Here is a 19,705-nt window from a genome sequence, read left to right as displayed (position 1 = left end):
ATGTACTGAAGTTACTTTCTTTTCACATATATATAATGGTGTTTTAATTAATATAATTATTCAATTGTCAAACACTCTATACTATGGTGACATTTGATGATTGTATATAATAAGTGTTTAAAATCAATTGATTGAGCATTATTGATTAAAGTTAACTATCTTAGATTTAACTGACTTTTTGTATTTCACCATGCCTGTTACGATTCTATCTATCATGCATAATGAATAAATCAACATTTTTATTATTTGGTTGTGAGTTATCATAGAATTTAAGACATAATTCTTTTAAATATCAGGAAGTTGCACGTTTTCTAATTCAAACTCTAGATATTCTTCAGTGAGTATACTATATTCTAATCCCGTCTGATCTGCCCTATGCTTTTGAGTTATAATCTTTGAAGATAAACTGACTGAATTTTGAATATCTTCTAGGTGCTGATTCAGCATGATACAACTTATAAGTGAGCAACTTCTAACGTTAGATCCAAATTTCTATATAGTAAATAACTTTGTAAATCTACACTATTCAAGAAGACTAAAATATGTGTTATACATGTAAAATAACTAACAACCAGCATAAATATACTTAAGCAGATTACGACAAATGATATCAATCTATCAAGTCATTAAATGTCAACCTTAGTTAGGTTAAGTGGTACACCTCTGTTAAATGGGGAGTCTCAGTTTGTATGATATGTAACATTAGTATAGGTTGATAATTATAAGTGGATTTTACAGTTTAACCAATAGAGCTTGTTTGAATTCAGTCTTTCTTATATTAGTTTTTTTTCTTTATTTTAGTATGGTTAATTATTGTGTTCACTTTCATGAAATATTGGTAGAAGTAGCGATATATAAGAAATTATTTTATTTTATCAGTTTTAGTTATATCGATTCTGATCAGAAGAGAACAACTGATGAATCGTCATCATCACGAACGTGTTCTTCTTCTTTTTCTGTGATAAAAGAGAATGGCAAGTTAATCACATTTTGATTAGAAAAAAAGTAGTATATTCCATATTGTCTTTTAAATAGACTATCAACTATTCTACCTAATTCTTTACTGCTTCTATCTTTGATATTCTTCGCTTGTAATAATTGTCATGTGTATGTTCAACTAGAATTTTAACTCTCATGATGCCATAGTTCAATAAATGTGTATTGTTACGTAGTTTCCTATTGGGTTTTAGTTTTTGTAATCACTAACACTATTCCCTACTCTTCCTATAGGTCATTCCAAATTACTTGTTTCTTTTTCATTGCATTACGACATAAATGATAACTATTCGACTAGTTAATTTGAAATTCAACGACGTAGAATTATTAATTCGAGCCAATTCATAGATTGCATTAAAGTTCAGATAGATGATTTTGATAGAGTTTGTTCTCTGAGCTGGATAGTATGGTGGTAGAGCTTTCATCGTTCTTCTGAACGACATCATCAGCACAAAATTCAGGTCGAAGTGAACTGCTCGAATTCCTCCACATATGGCTCACAACTTATCCTGTAGACCTCGATGTTGATTGATTCTTGTTGACCTTAAACTTGTCTTTGTTTACTTCTTTATTTTCGTTGTATCTCCCATTGGTTTGATTTTTGGTCCTATGTTTGTCCATAATTTCTCTGATTGGTTGATAAATTAGATCGGTTTCAATGTGCTTGATTGATTGTATTGATTTTGTTGGCTTGTGTGCTACACCTATTCCGAAAGGCTTCAACGATCTCGTAGTTTCTGATATGCCTTTTATATATATATGGTAGGGTGATCCGTTTGTTGCTTTCTATACTTGACTTCGTTTCTGATGATGCGTTTGGTTTGTGTTTTTTGGTGAATTTGATTGGGTAGCCGTTCTTTTTAAAGATGGTCTTCAGGTATTTTTCTTCACTTTTTTCGTGCTGCAAGTGTGTTGCATTGTGTCCTCGCCCTCTTGAACAAAGTTTGTACGCAGTTGATTTTGTGAGCCCTTGGGCAGTTGCTACTTCAATTGAGAATTTGATCTGTGTCGGTCAGCTTCCGACATACTTGAACGAAACACTCATCTTGGATTCCACCGCTAGCCGCTATCCAAATCTGCTTATAAAACAAGTATGCATCATTGTAAAATTCGTATAAAGGTGCTTAGGTTCAAATCGCCGGTCGTACATAGTGTAAACGTAAACGACTATATACAAGAACAATAAAACATAAAATTCTCAAGTGAAGAAAAGATTATGTATAAAATGAGAGTTATCAAAGGTCTTCAAAACTTCAATCTAAGATAAGCGAATTTAGATTCACATCGTTATATGATCGGTTCTGTGTTATATCACCTCGGATTTCCAACCACTAGTACGACTAAAATAAGCAGTTACTCATAACTGAGTGGACTAGCTTAACTTTATCAACTTAGTCCTACATAGCAAATTTATGCTAATTCACTTACTAGATATTTGGTTATGAGCCACACTCTGAGTAATTAATAAGGACTAATAACACTTCCCCGCTGCCCAAACTGAAGTATATGCAGTGGGTTTCGAACCAGGGACGTAGCGGCTGAATACTTCAACCATTAAGTACCCACTGGTCCTACATACCGAATGTGTTTAATCATCCCATACTCTTAAAAACTCTATGAAAGGAACAATTTATATTATTTTTAATAATAACTACCACTGAGTAGTAGTATCAGTAATACACTTTCTGTGGTGATCTGTGAGTGATTTATTCTTCTCTATTAATCAACTCCTCTACCAGGTATAGATTCGTGTATCTGACTACTAGTGAAGGTTGGTGATACTATACTTAGTTATTCGAACTGAAGTTAGTGAGGCGGGGCTTTAAACTGTGTTTTACTAGTTGAAAATAGAACATTAACTACTGAGGCACCACTCCACGACTTATTCTTTTACAAATAATATCCAGTTTAAAAGTAAATGAATATGTTTATGAAGTGAAATCTTTAATTTTTAAAATGATAATTCATTTGCCACAGCATTAACTTGATATGTATAGCAGTTTAATTATGTCTAAGAGTCAGGCAACATATTGAACAACTGTTTCTTTCTGTCACATAAATTTATGCAACTCATATAAATAAGGAATGAGAGTGATTATTTTATCGCCTCAAATTAAATGTATCAATCTACAAAAGATTTATCTTTTGTTTCAAATGATTTCTATAATGAGTAATGTCTATATGAATCCAATTAAAAGTGCTGAATATTGTTAATAATAGAATAGATGGATTGTTAATGATAGGACAAGTGTTTCGTTTTATTTGGAACTCGTCAACTGGATGTACATCTTTTCCAGTGTTGATGTTCACACCGGGACTCAAATCTGTTATTGTTGACTTCAAATACCTAACACTTTATCCATGTAGCTACTGAGTTGACTAAATTTTACAACAAGTGTAATATTGTTATCATTATTAGTAATAATAAAATCTGAATGTAGTAAGTACAATGAATTTTTAAACTTATTGTATTGTTTACAACCTATTATCCTGATGCAAATTACCTAAGTGTTCAATCGTAGTAGGAAGTATCTACAAAATCTTATATTTTTTTCTAAAGATTTCACAACGTCAACTGCACTAAACCATAATTTTTTTAAAAACAAGGTTCTATTTCTTCTTATTGATGAAAACAATGTTGTTGTTTGTTTTCTTTTTTTTAGTTGTAAACTTTCCAATTAAATTAACTGAATCAAATAGGACAACAGTAATCTCTTTCAACCCATCCAATATGAATAATGAAAATAATTTTGATGATAATCAGACTAATGTTCATATGAAAAGAGATGAATACAAGACTAATGAAATCAATGAACAGTAAGTTTATTTCTTTACTTCTCTTTTCTTTTTCTCTATTAAAGAAAGAAAGGAAGACAAAGTAATAATAATAATGACAATATAAATACTAGACGTAATTCCTCATTAACATTGACAAGAGATTCACATCAACGGAGGCTAAGGGCATAAATCATCCTACTTTGAGCGACTAAGTCGTGGGTTCTTATCCCCTTCACCTACTTCAATTTAGGCAACCAGGTAATATCGCTTAGAGTCTAACTCAAAATCAAGTACACTAATCTCCACGTGGTAAATGTGTTAAGCTGATTCATTAAAGTATCATTTCAGAAAGATATCTACAAATGATAATTTGGGCTGTACGTATATGTGTCGAGAAAGAGTGATTTTGATGATTTAAAAGTTTAGATAACAGCTTGATTTAGTAGCTGAAAAAAATTAAAGCAGTACGTCTTAGAATGTGTTTTTTAATGGGATCATATATAGATTCATTTCATTCTAGTTATTAGTAAAGTTATATATATATAATTCTACAGATAAATATTGATTTTCTTGGAGAAGGAAACATCGTCCTATAATGTCAACTTTTTTCGTCTCTCGCAGTAGTCGCTTTCTGTTTGTCACTCTGTATAAACTTTGAACATTACATGTGTGATAACAACGTACCATGATGACGGTTGTGCAGCATCGCGGACTGATTGAAGTTAGAAATGTAAACTATTGGATCTGAACTCAGTGGTTTGAATGTTAGGCGCTCAGCTTAATGTCTGAGGGTCCTGAGTTCTATCCTCAGTTGGATCATATATACTGTTCATTGAAATATATTTAGGAATTAATAAATAAAATCGAAAAATATGAAGTATGAGGAGATACTTCACTTATGACTCAGTAGAAAACAAAAAACGAATGCACCTGTACTACTCTGATTGATTTCGTACGGAATAGTATTCAACTTTTCTAACCATAGGATATGTGACCATTACTCCTGGACGTCTTTTAATCAACATTGGTCACCTGTATAGGTAGTTATTCGGAGACACAAATAACTATTAAATTGACCGAACTAATAGCTTACTTATAAAATCAATAAAACTATCATCAAGACATACAAAATGTTCTAACAAGTATCAGATAACAATGAAAGAACAAAAGTTAAACATTAAAACTTTTAACCTATACTTCTGCAACTCTACTTATCGTCATACTGATTCACGGCTGATGAGCAAAATGATTCACGTCCGACCAACTAGCTCATTTCAACTCAAGGATTGTATAGGTCTGACAGATCTAAATTTTCATCCATCGCCTCCTTAAGGTTTGAAATAACACTTGTTGACAAGTATCGGTAAGCTGAAAACTTACTTCTTGATTCTCCCCCTGGTTATATTTAATCGGTCAGCTTTAAATTGATATAACTTCTGTTGAACAGCTAGCAGCGGTTGAATACTTTGTATGACATGGCTCAGACTTGTTCACAAATGTGTCTTCCTCTCTGTCGCAAATTCCAGTAAACCATTCATAAATACCTTTCTGCCCTGTCCTTTCAAACCATATTCTAAAGGTTTGGTTTTTCCTATTATTGGGAATACATTATTTCAATCTCTTTTACGACATTCGTGTTGTTGTGCTGATTCAATGATATGGAAACTGTTCTGTTCTACTCCCAATGTTGATGATGCTTGTCTCTATCTATCCATAATAAGAACAAATAATTAACCAACAATTAGAAAGAAAAAAAAGCAATCAAACAACCCAATTTTACATATGTTATACTAATCAAATTGCGCACTACGTTTTATTTGTTTTCAAAAATTTACCAGTTGTTTATTCTGTATAACTTATTTGTATATACATACGTATTATTTTTGTCTCAAGGTTGAAACAGAATCCAATGGTGATAGCATTCAGTGAAGAAATTGATCCTGCTGATAATGAAATATATTATCTTAATAACAATACTATTAGTATTACTAATAATAATCATTCAGAATCACCTACGGGATCGTATGCAACGTTTACTCCGAGTAGTGATAATGACAATAATGTTTTTAATATTAATGATGATAATTTACATTTCGAAAATAATAAAAAATTATCCCATGAAATAATGGATGAATTACAGTTGAAGTTACGCTTAGAACAAGTATGAAAACAGTGTTTTATGATAAAAGTTTTCTGTCTATCTCCTTCATGTATTCAACGTTTGGTTTAGTAACCAACTTTTTTTAAAATTTAGACTAAATTAATGCATTCCAATTAGTGCTAACGAAATAGACAGAACGATATTGATTAGTATCATACTTACATTACATATTGATTATTATCGATAGACACAATTATTTTATTTTTATTTATTTGAACACATAGATATTGGTACAAAGAGGCACCAAATAAATATGCGCCACACAAATCTCATTTGATTTGTGTGAGGGCTGTGATACTGCCCGGGTGCCCAAACCGAATCAGGCACAGTGAAATGCTATGTGTAAGGCTAGAATGATTCATGGACATAATTCTTTATCGAAAGAGCTAAATAATGTTCAAATTATTGTACTCGGCTCCGAACCACACTCTAAGTGTGAGGGCTGTTGAACTACTTGGTTACACAGCCTGAAACAGATAGAACGGGGTTCGAACCCTCGACTTGGTGATTGAAAGCCAAATGTCTTAGTATTAAGTCACCACTTCTACTCTCATTAATTTATTAGAACTAAATCATTTTCAGACATCGTTTAGCGTTTGTTTGCTTGATGATCTGCTTTGCTAACTGTTGTCACATTTAGTCATTTGTTTCAGTGGAATCTATTCAATTGATATTTCCACTGCATACATATTTTCAACTTTTATTCAATTGCGCTGATATTATTTTTACCTAATTAAACTTTGAATTATTTATTATCCTTTATGTGTGCTTATACGATGCGTGACAACATATTTTATCGAATTCTGTGATGAATGAGTCAGTCAACCAATCATTTAGCTGAGCGGGCTGTCACACTAACTAACCCCTATTTTTAGTAGCCAATATTATATTATCGTTACTCCTTAGTACTTCTGTCGAATTAAGTCGATCGAGTCACAATGTAGCAATACGGTTAGACATTGCATACACCATGTTTTTGATGTTAAAACTGTAGAAGTAACCTTTAGAAAGGACATCTTTGATCTAAACTCCACACTAGCTGGGATTTATCAACAAAGAGTACCTGTAATTTTGATGAAGCTGATGCTGGCAATAGTGTTTTGAACGTGTATCACGCAGATAGTTTCGTCCACTATTAACCTTCGTCTTTTCTATAATTATGAGTGTTTGAAATGTTGTAATTCTTAGCTATCATAATATTTATATCACCGTTTATCTCTTCTTTTTTTTGTGATTAAATTAATATCGTAATTTATTTAAAGAAAAATAAAATGCTTCCATGTATTTCCCCTACTTTTCTCACTTATATTCACTTTAATCAAGCCATTTTTTGAACTCTCTTTTTTTGTCGACATCATTCTTCAAATTGTCGATTACACAGTGTCACTCTCATGGGAAAAAAGTTAATTTGGATCATTCAAATCAGTTCAATAGTTCCGAATTAAAAATTGTAGATGGCACGATGAAAAGTTCTGGTCAGTTTTATATATTCGTAAATTACACCTTTTATTTTCTTGTTATACATGTTTACTTTTTAAAAGTCAAATTAGCCTTGTTTATGTATGTGTATGGTATTTGACAATAATTATGTATATAAACCGGTGATTTCAACTGGCTTTGTTGTTGTGGTTGCTTCTGAAGACTTCTTGGTTCGAAATAAATCACATATGTATAAAGTAGCCTTTATAGAGCTACTGACGGTCCCGAGCCTTCATAAAGAAGGAAGGTTGGGCATGAGGTTAACAACCCCATCCTGTAAAAATTAACCTTGCTAAAAACGCCAGCCAGAAAGCATCATTTGAACCATTTAAACTCTCCACTGGGAGTCGAAGGGCTTTCATATAGAAGAGTTATGACGCCTTATTGTGAAAGTCGAAATTCTGCGGACGTCACAAGCAACCAAATCAACAACTAATATAAGTATATAGAATGTCCAGACAATCTAGGCCAGACTGGAAGGACCATGGTTATTGCAATTGATAATATTCAGTCCGTGATGATTTTCTTTTCTTAAAACTCGGTTGTTGTACATGAAAGATGGTATAATCTGAGTATTTCTTTTCCTCAACATGAATTAATTTAGTTTTATAGCATGTGGTCAGACTTTCGAGTCAAGTCTTTATTGTATCAACCCAGGATCTTCAGTCTCAAGTCGAGCACTTAACCTCTGAACCATTGATTTTTCATCCAGTGGTGTTCATGTCTAACTCCGATCAACACATATAAGCGAACAATTGTTTTCAATTAGATCGTCATCAGGCTTTACTCTAATATACATGAATATTGATACTTTAAAAATGAATATCTGTGACTTCGAAAGGAATCTTCTTCAGAGACAATATTCCGTTAAAAACCTTCCTTCAGAGCTTCAGTCAATGTTTATGGATTATGTGGGAAAAATTTCCAAGAACAGATCTGAGAAAACGTTGACGAAATTAATGAAAACTTTGGAAAACCAAAAGCCAGAAAAGGAGTTTCCTTTCGACACGAAACGGTACGTACATAATTTTTCCAATATTGAACTAGATGTAATACAGCTAGAAGCTTTGTCTCTGGGACCTAAATTCTGTGATAGTAGACATAGAATCAACCAATTAGATACTGATGTACAGTTTGAGAATTTATTTTCACAAACAACTGACTTGATTCCTACCTCATTGGAGGACCTTGCTCGGTTTAAAACCACACTAGTTGATAGCTGCCAACAATACAAGAATAGTAAGGGTACCACAAATCACCTACTAACCAAGCAGCACCGAGACTCTTTAATGAAACTAAGAAAAGATGAAACCCTGACCATAACCAAACCAGATAAAGGAGGAGGTATAGTTCTCATGAACAAAAATGATTACATGGGAAAAATGGAAACAATGCTTAGCGATTCTAGCAAATTTCAGAAGATTTCTAGTAATTGTGACATCAATAATAAAGTAGAAAGAAAATTGGCCAATTTCCTTAAAGATCTAACGAAAAAGGGAATAATTACGACTGAGATTTACGATTCAATTAAGCCGACTGAATCATTTACACCACTATTGTATGGTTTGCCTAAAGTACATAAATCGGGTCTTCCTCTACGCCCAGTTCTAGATATGTACAATTCTCCTTACCACAAAATCGCAAAGTGGCTAGTACGAATCTTAGAACCATTACACAAATCAGTTGTTAGAAATAGTGTAAAAGATGTCTTCAACTTCACCTCCAAAGTAGAAAATATTAATGTCAGTATGAAAAATATGATCTCATTGGATGTAGAATCTTTGTTCACCAACGTACCACTTTTAGAGACTATTGATTTTATATGCAAGCAAATATCAAAAAAACAAATCAACATTGGCTTGCCTAACGATAGCCTAAGAGAACTGCACCTAAGATGCACTCTGAATGTACATTTTGTCTTCAACAATACTTACTATAGACAAATAGACGGGATAGCCATGGGCTCGCCTCTAGGCCCGATTTTAGCTGACCTCTTCCTAGCAAAGCTAGAAAACGGACCTCTCAATGAGACTATTAAGAAACTGGATTTATATTGCCGATACATTGACGACACATTCATTATCGTAGATCAAAACACTAGTAAAGAGGAACTGCTAGACCAATTCAAGTGTTCACCCAGCGATCACTTTCACTGGTGAAAGCGAGCATGATAAGAAGCTGAGCTTCCTTGACGTCACACTAAGCAGACGAAGTGACGGCACATTAAGTAGAAGCGTGTATAGAAGAAACCCCTCTTCATGCCAATATACTCACTTCTGCAGTTTCACACCCATCCGTTACAAGAGAAATTTGGTCAGATGTCTCACGAGCAGAGCAAAAAGATCTGTACAGTAGACACTCTAAGTCAGGAACTTGAATTTATCAACAACTCACTGACCGAGATCGGCTACCCCAGCGCGTTCATTAAGAAGTACATGCAGGATATAATAAAGAAGTCGGAGATTTCGACTGTTCGTAAGAAACCTTTATACATGAAAGTGCAATTCAACGGGGATGTGGCTAGTGACACTATGAAATATAGGTTAACCAAAGTAATCACCAGGACATTCTACGCAGCCAATCTTGCGTTGACCTTCTCTTGTCGACCAGCGATGTCTACTCAAACGAAGGATAAGTTACCTGAGTTGGCCTCTTCCATGTGCATTTACAAATTCAGCTGCTCCTGTGGAGATAGCTATATAGGGCGTACTACCAGGCAACTTAACCAACGAATGAGTGAACATCTACCAACTTGGTACATAAAGGGCCAGAGAAAAACTATTCGCAGTTCTATATTGGCACATCTTATTGATAGCGGTCATGCAGTAGATAAATCGAAATCATTTCGAGTTATCTATCGTATACCTCCATCATTTCCCGACGGAGTCCGTTCCCGTCTCCTATATATAGCTGAAGCCATTGGAATTCGTACATATAACCCCATTTTATGTGTACAGAAGAAATACGTGACTCCCCTATCCCTTCCATGGCCAGTTATAACTTAACTAACAATTTTTTTTATTTATTTATTTATTTATTTTTTATTTTATTTATTTTCATGATTATTATTTTTATTTTAAATTTTATTATTATCATTATTTATTTATTTATTTTATTCTATTCGTGTTATCGTTAACCTTATTTCCACATCCATTATTTGTTTGTAATTTTCCGCCTCTTTGTATTCTTCACTATCTAATTATTTACACACATCTTATTACGTAGTGATTTCAATGTTTTGTGATTACTATTCCTAGTCTATTTACCCATGTTTATTTGACCTTCTATTTCCAACGATTAACTATTGATAAGAGCTTTGTTATTGTAGTTTATTATTTTCACTATTATCAGTTCAGCTGTCTTCTTACTATCAACTTGTATTTTTACCTATTATGTGTAGTGACTAATTCTATTTCATTGTGATGATTGACCCATATTGCCTTGATTGGTTTAAAATTTTCGTATAAATATTCATGTATATTAGAGTAAAGCCTGATGACGATCTAATTGAAAACAATTGTTCGCTTATATGTGTTGTTCTAATTTTCACAATGGGAATCTTTAACTCCGATCAATCGACGTGATCAGCTCCCATTGCCCGTGGTGGATAACCGTTTTACAAAGACATAATAAATATAGTTCAAACATTAATTCTTTTTTGCTACTTATATCTGTTACAAGTTCAGGTTCCCATCACAAAATAGAACGCAAAATTCTTTTTCATTTTTACGTAACAATTATATGAAAAATCTAATTAGATATTTATTATCTACAAGTGTTTCTCTTCTCATTAGTCATAATAACATGTTAATACTACATATACTCATTACTTACTTTACTATATTTGCTAGTTAATCAGTCATAGCGTATAAGCCGGCACATATATCCATCGGCTCAAGTTCCCACAACATATCAGAACGGCAAGATGAAATAATCAGGATGAGTGTCGATGTAGAAGAACTAGTATAGGCGATTGTAAAAAAGATCAAGCATAGAAGATACTACTTGAAAAGGGCAGAATGAATTCACTAAATGGATTGTATATAATAAAGTTGAAACTCAAGATATAAGGTAAAACAAGGAGTGAATAAATCTACGCTTTTGTGACTGATTTTGAGTCGTATTACCCAACATCTGTAACCATTGGCCATGATAATTGACTTTACACCTACCAACAGGCTTCAGATTAATGGAGACAAACTCATGAACTGATCCAACGTCTTGATTTGGTTGTTTTTAGTCTCATGCCAACCTATTCCTACACCGAAAAACTTCGTGCATCCAGATGGTCTACCATCTTCGCCTAGTACTCTACATCTGACCTCAATATTGCTCATTCGGTAGTCCCAACATACGCATCTAATTGATGATGATTATTTATCAGTTGTCATCGATTTTATTCAATTCTGAACCTTACTGTCCTTAAATTTATTTGGTTAAATTTTATCTTTTTTCTATGCTATTTATTTATTTTTACTTTTCTTCCTTATAAATCACTAGGACAACTGAGAAAATCTGAGTCTAGACAAAATAAGAACACAGACGAAGTAAGTTCATTTCCATATGTACCTGAATAAATCCATATTTTGATATTATTGTCGTCATCATCATTAGATTACTATCTAAACTCAACATTTTTCTGTTTAAGTGTTCTTAACTGCTAATCGATTAACTGAAATCAATGATCAAATACTTAAGATAACTGGAAATATTCAATTGTTCCAGTTTTTTTTTTCTATCCTCTAAATTTAGTGTAATTTTCCCGTTGTCGATTGTTATGCAATTTATAATTTTGCAAAAAGATTTTTGATCATATATTGGTGTAGTTTAACGAACAAATAAAATTAAACTTGGTCACATATACAGATAGATACACTTTTATTTTATTATTTTTTTTTATTATTAGAAGCTTTATTCAACATTATATTTTTGGTACAACATAGAATTCTCAGCATAAAGTATTTCAACAAGTTTCCTTTTCTTATACCTTGATCTATTGTGACGATAAATTTTGAATGATGACCGGTTAGATGTTAGGAGTTCGGTAATCCACATTTGATTAATGTTCATTCGTTTCAATGCATATTGCCAGCCACCATGATGTCGCTGATTGTACCTTTTTGTATCACGTATAGCGAAAGGTTGTAAACTTTTCACAAACGCGCCTGAATAAATTGTGCGCACAATAGACATAATGATGTGCTAAAACAAACAACAAAACAGATAACTTGATGAAATATCTAGATCGGAGGAACAGGTAGCCCAGATATTCAAGCAGGCCGCCGTGACTTGTGAATTTTTACTGAAGATATATATATATATATATTTCTTACATGGAATATCAAGCTAATAATATGTAATAGCGAGAATAGATAATAATTATTCAAATGTTCTAATAAAGCTTTAGGAAACATTATCTAATCCTTATCATGACTTGTATATATTCTTTGGTATTGAGATTTATAGTATTACCTAATACTAACTTGGTACATGATTTGCATTCCATGCATTATTTGACATTCATACTTATTAATGTGATCATCTCCGCTCCACTGAAATTTGAAACACATTATTGTAATCCGTTATGAAAAATACTACAATCATTTTACTGAGCTATATCGTTGGAGGGAAACAACTTTAACGTATGTATCTTACTTGTTAATATCCATCAGCAAAGTTTTCGTGCACTACCACTGACTGAACTGATACCTTCTTAGACCTCGAACCCCGCATCATCTTATGTTTCAGTTATCACTAAGTACCAACTATTTAAGCCACTGACAGAATTTAATCATTAATGAAGTCTGAACATAACACAATATTGGTCATTCATACTCAGTGAATGATTGATACAGTTAATTATCATCATAATAGTGGTTAACTTGACAATCTCAAAGTTGTCGATCACCACGTTATAAAATTATGTTTAACTGACCTTTTTTTATCTTATGTTCTTTTTGATTAGTGGTTTAGTGTTCGAATCTACATTCAAAAAAGCGTGGATTAAAGTCGATTACATAAACTCGTATTTGATAAATGAGTTACATTTTTAACATTCATTAGTGTGATTGAAATTTTTTTGTAATTTTGTTCCGATTTCCCTATAGCAGGAAAGTGTACTTCGTACGAACTTAAAAAACGATAAAGATTTGTCAATATCTAATGAAAATATAATTATACTACCTACAGATGATGATGCCCTGGAAAAATTTCTTGAAGATAGCTAATAAAAACAAAACTCCAAATCGTCTTTCTTTTGTGCTCCTTTAAGTGGAACCCTAACTTTCATCCTTAATCTTTTGTACAAAGAAATTAAATATACCTTTCCTATTCTCACATTGGATGCTCCTATTATTCCTAACATTTATTTAATTTTATTCAAATGATTACAATCCAACAAAATAGTATGCAGAATGAAGTTACTCTGGAATCGATAATATATTTAAATTGATTAAGAATTTCTCCGGAAATTTGTTTGCTATGCTGATCAAAATGATAAACAAGTGCCAACTAGCATGAAACCTAGGTCGTACTCTAGCATTATAGTGATATTACAAGCAGAAACGAAAAATATTTTCATTCAACCGTTGTATCCCATTAGTTCAAAACAGTAATTAGTGAGAATGCTAAATACTCTCTTATTAAGTTCGAAATATCATGCCGAATATGAAAGCCATGAGATTCGGAAATCTTTCGAGATGTTTGCAAGAATACTGTATCACGTTAACAAAAGTAGTAGCAGACTCGTCCCGATAGCTGATGGTCTCAATTTACGAAGTGAAATTGATTGTCACTAGTAGAAACTTTGGCCCCACTGAAATATAGAGTTTAACAAACATCGGCTGCACGAGTCCACTGATCCTACCTTGACCCCCCTGTCGTGATTCTGACCACAATAACACCTGTGTATCACAATATTCATATGGTATTATATGCCTTCACTGAGATATTGTGTCTGTTAGTTGGGCCTCAATCAAGTTAGCTTCATTAAAAACTTATTCTTGATCCTGTAGTCAGTTGTCATCTGTGCTGATAACAACCATTGACATTCACCAAAGTTGACTACCTCATGCGACTTTATGATCAATGAGTTTACGATAATGATAACTCTCTGCCAACTCAATATGAACCGACCTATCCGTAAAGATCTTTAGCGTGAATAAATTGGCACAGCGAAATCCTTCCAATCTTAAGATAGGAAAACTGTTAATAAACTTTAAAAGACTACTGAACTTTTAGCAAGTCTCACTACATAATACTATCGATTTACATAGGCTCTGCTCATTGGTTGAAAAACGGCTTCAAAATCAAGCAGTCATCTTATGAATTATATAAGTACGTCTCGATACTAGAATAATATACGGAAAACTGAAAAAAATAGAAGATTCTATACAAAATTCATTCGGAGTATAAACAAGAGGTTACCTACCGAGGTTGCATAATTAACTTGAGAACAAATATTGAACAGATTTAATTACACTAGCCAGCTAAGATTGACTAAAATAAATAGGGTTCATTAAGAACGCCTCGTTTGTAATTTCTTTTTAAATCTCAAATAGGAGAGTCCCTTTGTTATTAAAAAAGACAATGACAAAGCATATCTGTACCGAAAATTCACTCAGTTAAAAATTGAAAACTATGGCAAAAATCATCGTTAGATGATGGTTGGCAATAGTCAACAGGAAACCCTATACTATTTAAATTTTGTCAACAAGGTATATCTGCAATCTTGAAGAAACTGGTGCTTTCTGGAGAATTCGATTTCTTGACACTATGCTTCACGGTCGAAGACCACCACTAAGCTGTTCGGATCACGACTAACTTCCTGTAGGACTGAGATATACTTACAATTGATTGGTCACTGAGCATTGACCAGTATCATGAATGCCAAGTCCCTCTAACATTCCAATATAGTGCATGTAGAGTCACTTAAACTAGTAGCTACATCATAACTTGATCGATAAAATTCGATCAGCGTTGAGAAAGACCTGACATCCATGCTATCGGTCAATGCTCAGTCATTAACTAATTGTAAACATACAATAGTAGCTGTCATTTAATCTATTGAAGTCAATCATTACAGCTGTTAACACATATGACATGATGAATAAGAACTTTTTATGCGGGAAAAACTATTTTACTAAGATTACCACCTTTATACTAATTCATTTTCTTTTGAATTAACTAACTCCATTATTTCTGATAAAAGTATTAGTCAACCAACTAATTAGTTCATCTTGTTTTACAGTTGGAAGTTCCATCTATTCTATTACCAGTAAGTTATAGCAGTGGTAGCAGTAATTGATGAACAATAGTACAGAATCAGTAACTTGAAATTAATTCAAAGGTTGTCAGTAAAAATCCTACTTCCGATTCTTGATACATACTACTTACATCTGTCCGTATAAGTAGCACACACTTTGTATCAGAACAATAAGCATAGAGGTATGTAATAGAAGTCAAAATATACACTACAAAAATTTATTGAAGAAAAAAGGCAATTAAATAAAATGAGACAAATTCCACATGCTGTCGTTTTGTTATTGTTGTTCAAAGTCGTTTTTTTTAGAAAGAAAATCATCCAAAGTATTTTGTTTTATTCCTTATTACCATTTTCTTTTTAGTGAATATTTGTTCTGTTTTGTTTTAATTGGGATTCGAAAGAAAAGTGTGTTTATCAGAGACAGTGAGAGAGTAATATTATAATGTAAATCAAAACAGTACGGGAAAGAATAAACACCGACAGTCTCAACGGAACAAAATATCGCATTGTCTTCACAGAAATTCATGTATATACGTGTGAATTTTTTAGTACAGGTTTACTACCGATTGATCAGTTAGTTATGTAATTTTCTAGATTGATAATAAATGAATAGAGAAATAAAAAGATGAACACACGCAGAGCACAAAGAAAGTTGTTTGTTTGTTTATTTTTATTGTAGTTTGTAATTTTATCATCCATATATGCAATCAATTAAATAGTGGATGAGAACATAACAATATCGTCCATGCAATAACAAAACCTTATTCATGTGTGTAATGATCGATTACATAGAGGGAATAGTGAGAAAAATCGGTCAGGTTTTATCAAAGAAAAAAGGGAGGAAAGAGAGAGATGGTGCCGAAGACAAGAAAACTAACAAACAGACACAAATACATAAATATATATATCAAATGAAAAATAAATGGTTTATTTCATCAATAAAAAAAAATCAGAAGATTAAGGCACACAATACACTTTTTTGTGATTTAGTGATTCCTGTCCAAGGAAACCAACTTATTTATTGAGTGTAGACAAAAAGATGGTGTGACGACAACTAACAATAACAATGAATGTATCCAACTCCGTGTTCAGGGTATACAAACGAAAAATAACAGAACATATTGCCGCCAATAACCACATAGATGTTTAAATTTCTTCTTCAAACAATCGTTGCCTAGTATTGGACAATCCACTTTGCGCAATCTTTATTCGTTATGAAAATGCAATCAAAAAGAGAGAATTAGCAAGTAGAAAATCCAATCTTTGTATTCACTAACAACAAAATATTAGTTAACTTTACTAAATCCATCTTTGTAAGTTAACAGTAAGTAATAATTTGAATGTAATTTTTATTGCACACAAAATATTGACATTACCTATAGTACTGTTGAGATAAAGCTCAGGTAGTAAATAGTAGTAGTTCAGGACGTTATTGACTAATCCTAGAACAAAAACATACAGTATTTGCTTACAGATAAATTTTTCGATGTTCTGATGAAAAGCCATGATTTTATAGATGGTCAACTTAGTGGATAATTAGATAACTATGCATTTCTTAAGATGTTAAATGGAAATTGTGGTATATCACAGAACAATAAAACTGTAAAATGTGAAGTCATTTGGGTTCCAATACAATATCCTTACTGGTCCACTGAGTTGGATATGGCAATTGAAGATTACTGCTGTGATCTCATGTGTAGAGGTCGATGTGTGATGATGCACCACTGATGTAGAAGTCGCGGAGACTATGACAACGCTTGTTATCTTCAATGATTATTCCATCTTGACGTACGTACGAAGTTCTACGTTGTTACTGACTGACTGACCATCTTGATATCTGTTAGTTAATGATGAGAACTATCCTTGAGGTGCATAAAATTTTCACAAAACCACAAAATTTGCTTATTTATACCAAAAATGAATTCTAAAAAGAATAAAACTAACTAAGCACATTACATATAAAACTGATTAAAAAAGATATATGAATGACTGCCAAAGCCAAGTAGAATAGCTTCTTCGCACAAAATAAAAAATAAATGAATGCCGGTGGTTACTAATGATGAATGTAAAAATGGAAGTTCATTCAAAAGTGATTAAAAACAAGGCAAACTACAACTGGATTCCATAATTTAACCTGAAACCGTTACATTAAAACACGAAGGAGAGGGAGACAAGGTGGAATTCATGAATTCTACGGATGAAACACAAAGCAAAGAGAGCCCACATACACAAATACATCAACTCCCCTTCGAAGAAAAGACCCATGAAACTAAGACCAATTATTTATATTTATATTTATATATATATATATATATATATATATATATATATATATATATATATATATATATATATATATATTTACGCACAGAAAAAGTGTATCTCTTTGCCTAGGTCATGAATCATTAAATCTAATACCATTATCTAACTTTGTCTACTATTACTGATACTGTCATTACTTCCACTACACTGAGATTTACCTAGATAATTTCATCTCTCTCTACGAACATAGTTTGGCAATACATATATACGTGCCAGGTTCTATGTTGCATATGACTGACTGATTTCAGATAGTTTATCAAGCTATAGAAATCCAAGGAAAATTGAAGAACAAATAAACACTTTCCAACATAATTTGATATTAATATAATATGACTACACTATATGAAATGGGTATTAACTGATCAGTAACATTCTTTTACATTATTTATCGAGAAATTTCCTTTCATTATTACAGAATTAATAAAGCATAAAAATCAATTTTAATTCTTAATTCGATAAAATCACACATGTTGATTGACATGAGTAAAATGTTTCAATAAAAAAAACAGAAAAATTAAACTTACAAATTCATTTGCTTTGGAAATCAAATAATCACATGCTTGATCAACATTTTCTGGTGCACCCGTTACTAATACTGTATTACCGTCTCCATTGGCGCTATTGATATTTCGTCTACTAGGGAATTCAATGCGTACATTGTAGTCTCGCATGACTTTCTGAATAGCATTACCTCTAGCACCGATCAGTCGAGCATGTGTCTAAATGTTAAAAATAGATTTTTTAAAAAAAGGATATACGCAAATAAAACTTTCATTACTTTGTAGCATTCCAAATTTACAATATTAGGTAGTTGGAGGTAGCCGACAAGGAACCCTGAACCTAGGATTTTAGTGTTAATCGACACTTGCAATCTTGAGGGAACTGGTGCTCCCTGGCGGATTCGACCGTGTAAAACATGACCTTTGAAAGTAGAAGTCATGCGTAAGCGACAGGTTTCTGAATGCAGGTGTCTTTGAAGTGAGTAATGTTGATGTTAGGTGAAGAGTACTAGGAAAAAGTGATAAATTAGTTGGCGAGTTGATGAATCTTCATCGAATGTGAGGTAGTTAGGACATGTGTTACGTAAGCCTAGTCACCGTGTAACTCGACAGACAACGTCTGCTGATGTGGGAATAGGTTCAAAGAAAGATAGGGATGACCAAACTAAGATATGTTATCAGTCCATGCAGATACTGACTGTTAAACTGATCAGTTGATATGACAAGATAATAATATGATATCATTAACATTAATAATTCTTGAATCAATTCAGTACAAACTTTGTTCAACATGATAAATATGAACTAAAGTTCTAGGTGATAACTGCTCAAAATCATATTCGTTTTATTTTCAGTGTGATTTCTAGCCAATATGATAGTTTTTGTATAAAATTAACGTGAACTATACTAAGCACAATAAACAAAATGTGGTTTTGTTCTAATTCTGGTATTTTGCATAGATGTGACATTTTCTAATTAATAATCAAGTGGATATAAAACTCGATATATAAACGGGTGTATTTTCGGCTAGGGTTATTGTGCTTTTCAGTGAATACATTTTCACTTGTACCAGAATTTTGTGTTTTTACTTCATGTAAAAACAACATAACAGTTGAAAATCGCGGATATAACAGTTGCATAGGTTAGTTTAAACTACCTGATTGAAGTAGTCCCCATAATAACCGCGATCAGTCTCTGTTGACTTTG

General features: G+C 32.6%; 2 protein-coding genes across 7 annotated transcripts in view; one reads left to right on the top strand and one right to left on the bottom strand.

Moving 5' to 3' along the window:
• The window catches only part of RABL6_2 (Rab-like protein 6), a 52,818-nt gene extending 39,052 nt beyond the window's left edge, over positions 1-13,766 (top strand). For 5 of the 6 annotated variants that reach the window (XM_051218859.1, XM_051218862.1, XM_051218864.1 and 2 more), the window contains 6 exons: positions 880-974; positions 3,660-3,813; positions 5,668-5,935; positions 7,317-7,410; positions 11,915-11,961; positions 13,522-13,750. In XM_051218859.1, the coding sequence (XP_051072447.1) occupies positions 880-974; positions 3,660-3,813; positions 5,668-5,935; positions 7,317-7,410; positions 11,915-11,961; positions 13,522-13,641 (778 nt within the window). In that variant the 3' untranslated portion in view covers positions 13,642-13,750. Of the gene's footprint in view, positions 1-879; positions 975-3,659; positions 3,814-5,667; positions 5,936-7,316; positions 7,411-11,914; positions 11,962-13,521 lie in introns of all 6 variants that reach the window. The other variant, XM_051218860.1, reaches the window with a different exon arrangement.
• A 1,832-nt stretch (positions 13,767-15,598) lies between these two features.
• The window catches only part of MS3_00004363 (uncharacterized protein), an 88,452-nt gene continuing 84,345 nt past the window's right edge, over positions 15,599-19,705 (bottom strand). Inside the window, exons 15-16 of the mRNA XM_051212281.1 lie at positions 18,524-18,718; positions 15,599-16,880 (exon numbers count right to left, since the gene is read on the bottom strand). Coding sequence (XP_051072444.1) covers positions 16,824-16,880; positions 18,524-18,718 — 252 coding nt within the window. The 3' untranslated portion in view covers positions 15,599-16,823. The remainder of the gene's footprint in view (positions 16,881-18,523; positions 18,719-19,705) is intronic.

Source organism: Schistosoma haematobium, chromosome ZW (assembly GCF_000699445.3).
Source record: "Schistosoma haematobium chromosome ZW, whole genome shotgun sequence".
Lineage (NCBI taxonomy): Eukaryota > Metazoa > Platyhelminthes > Trematoda > Strigeidida > Schistosomatidae > Schistosoma > Schistosoma haematobium.
This window is presented reverse-complemented; position numbering and strand designations above follow the sequence as displayed.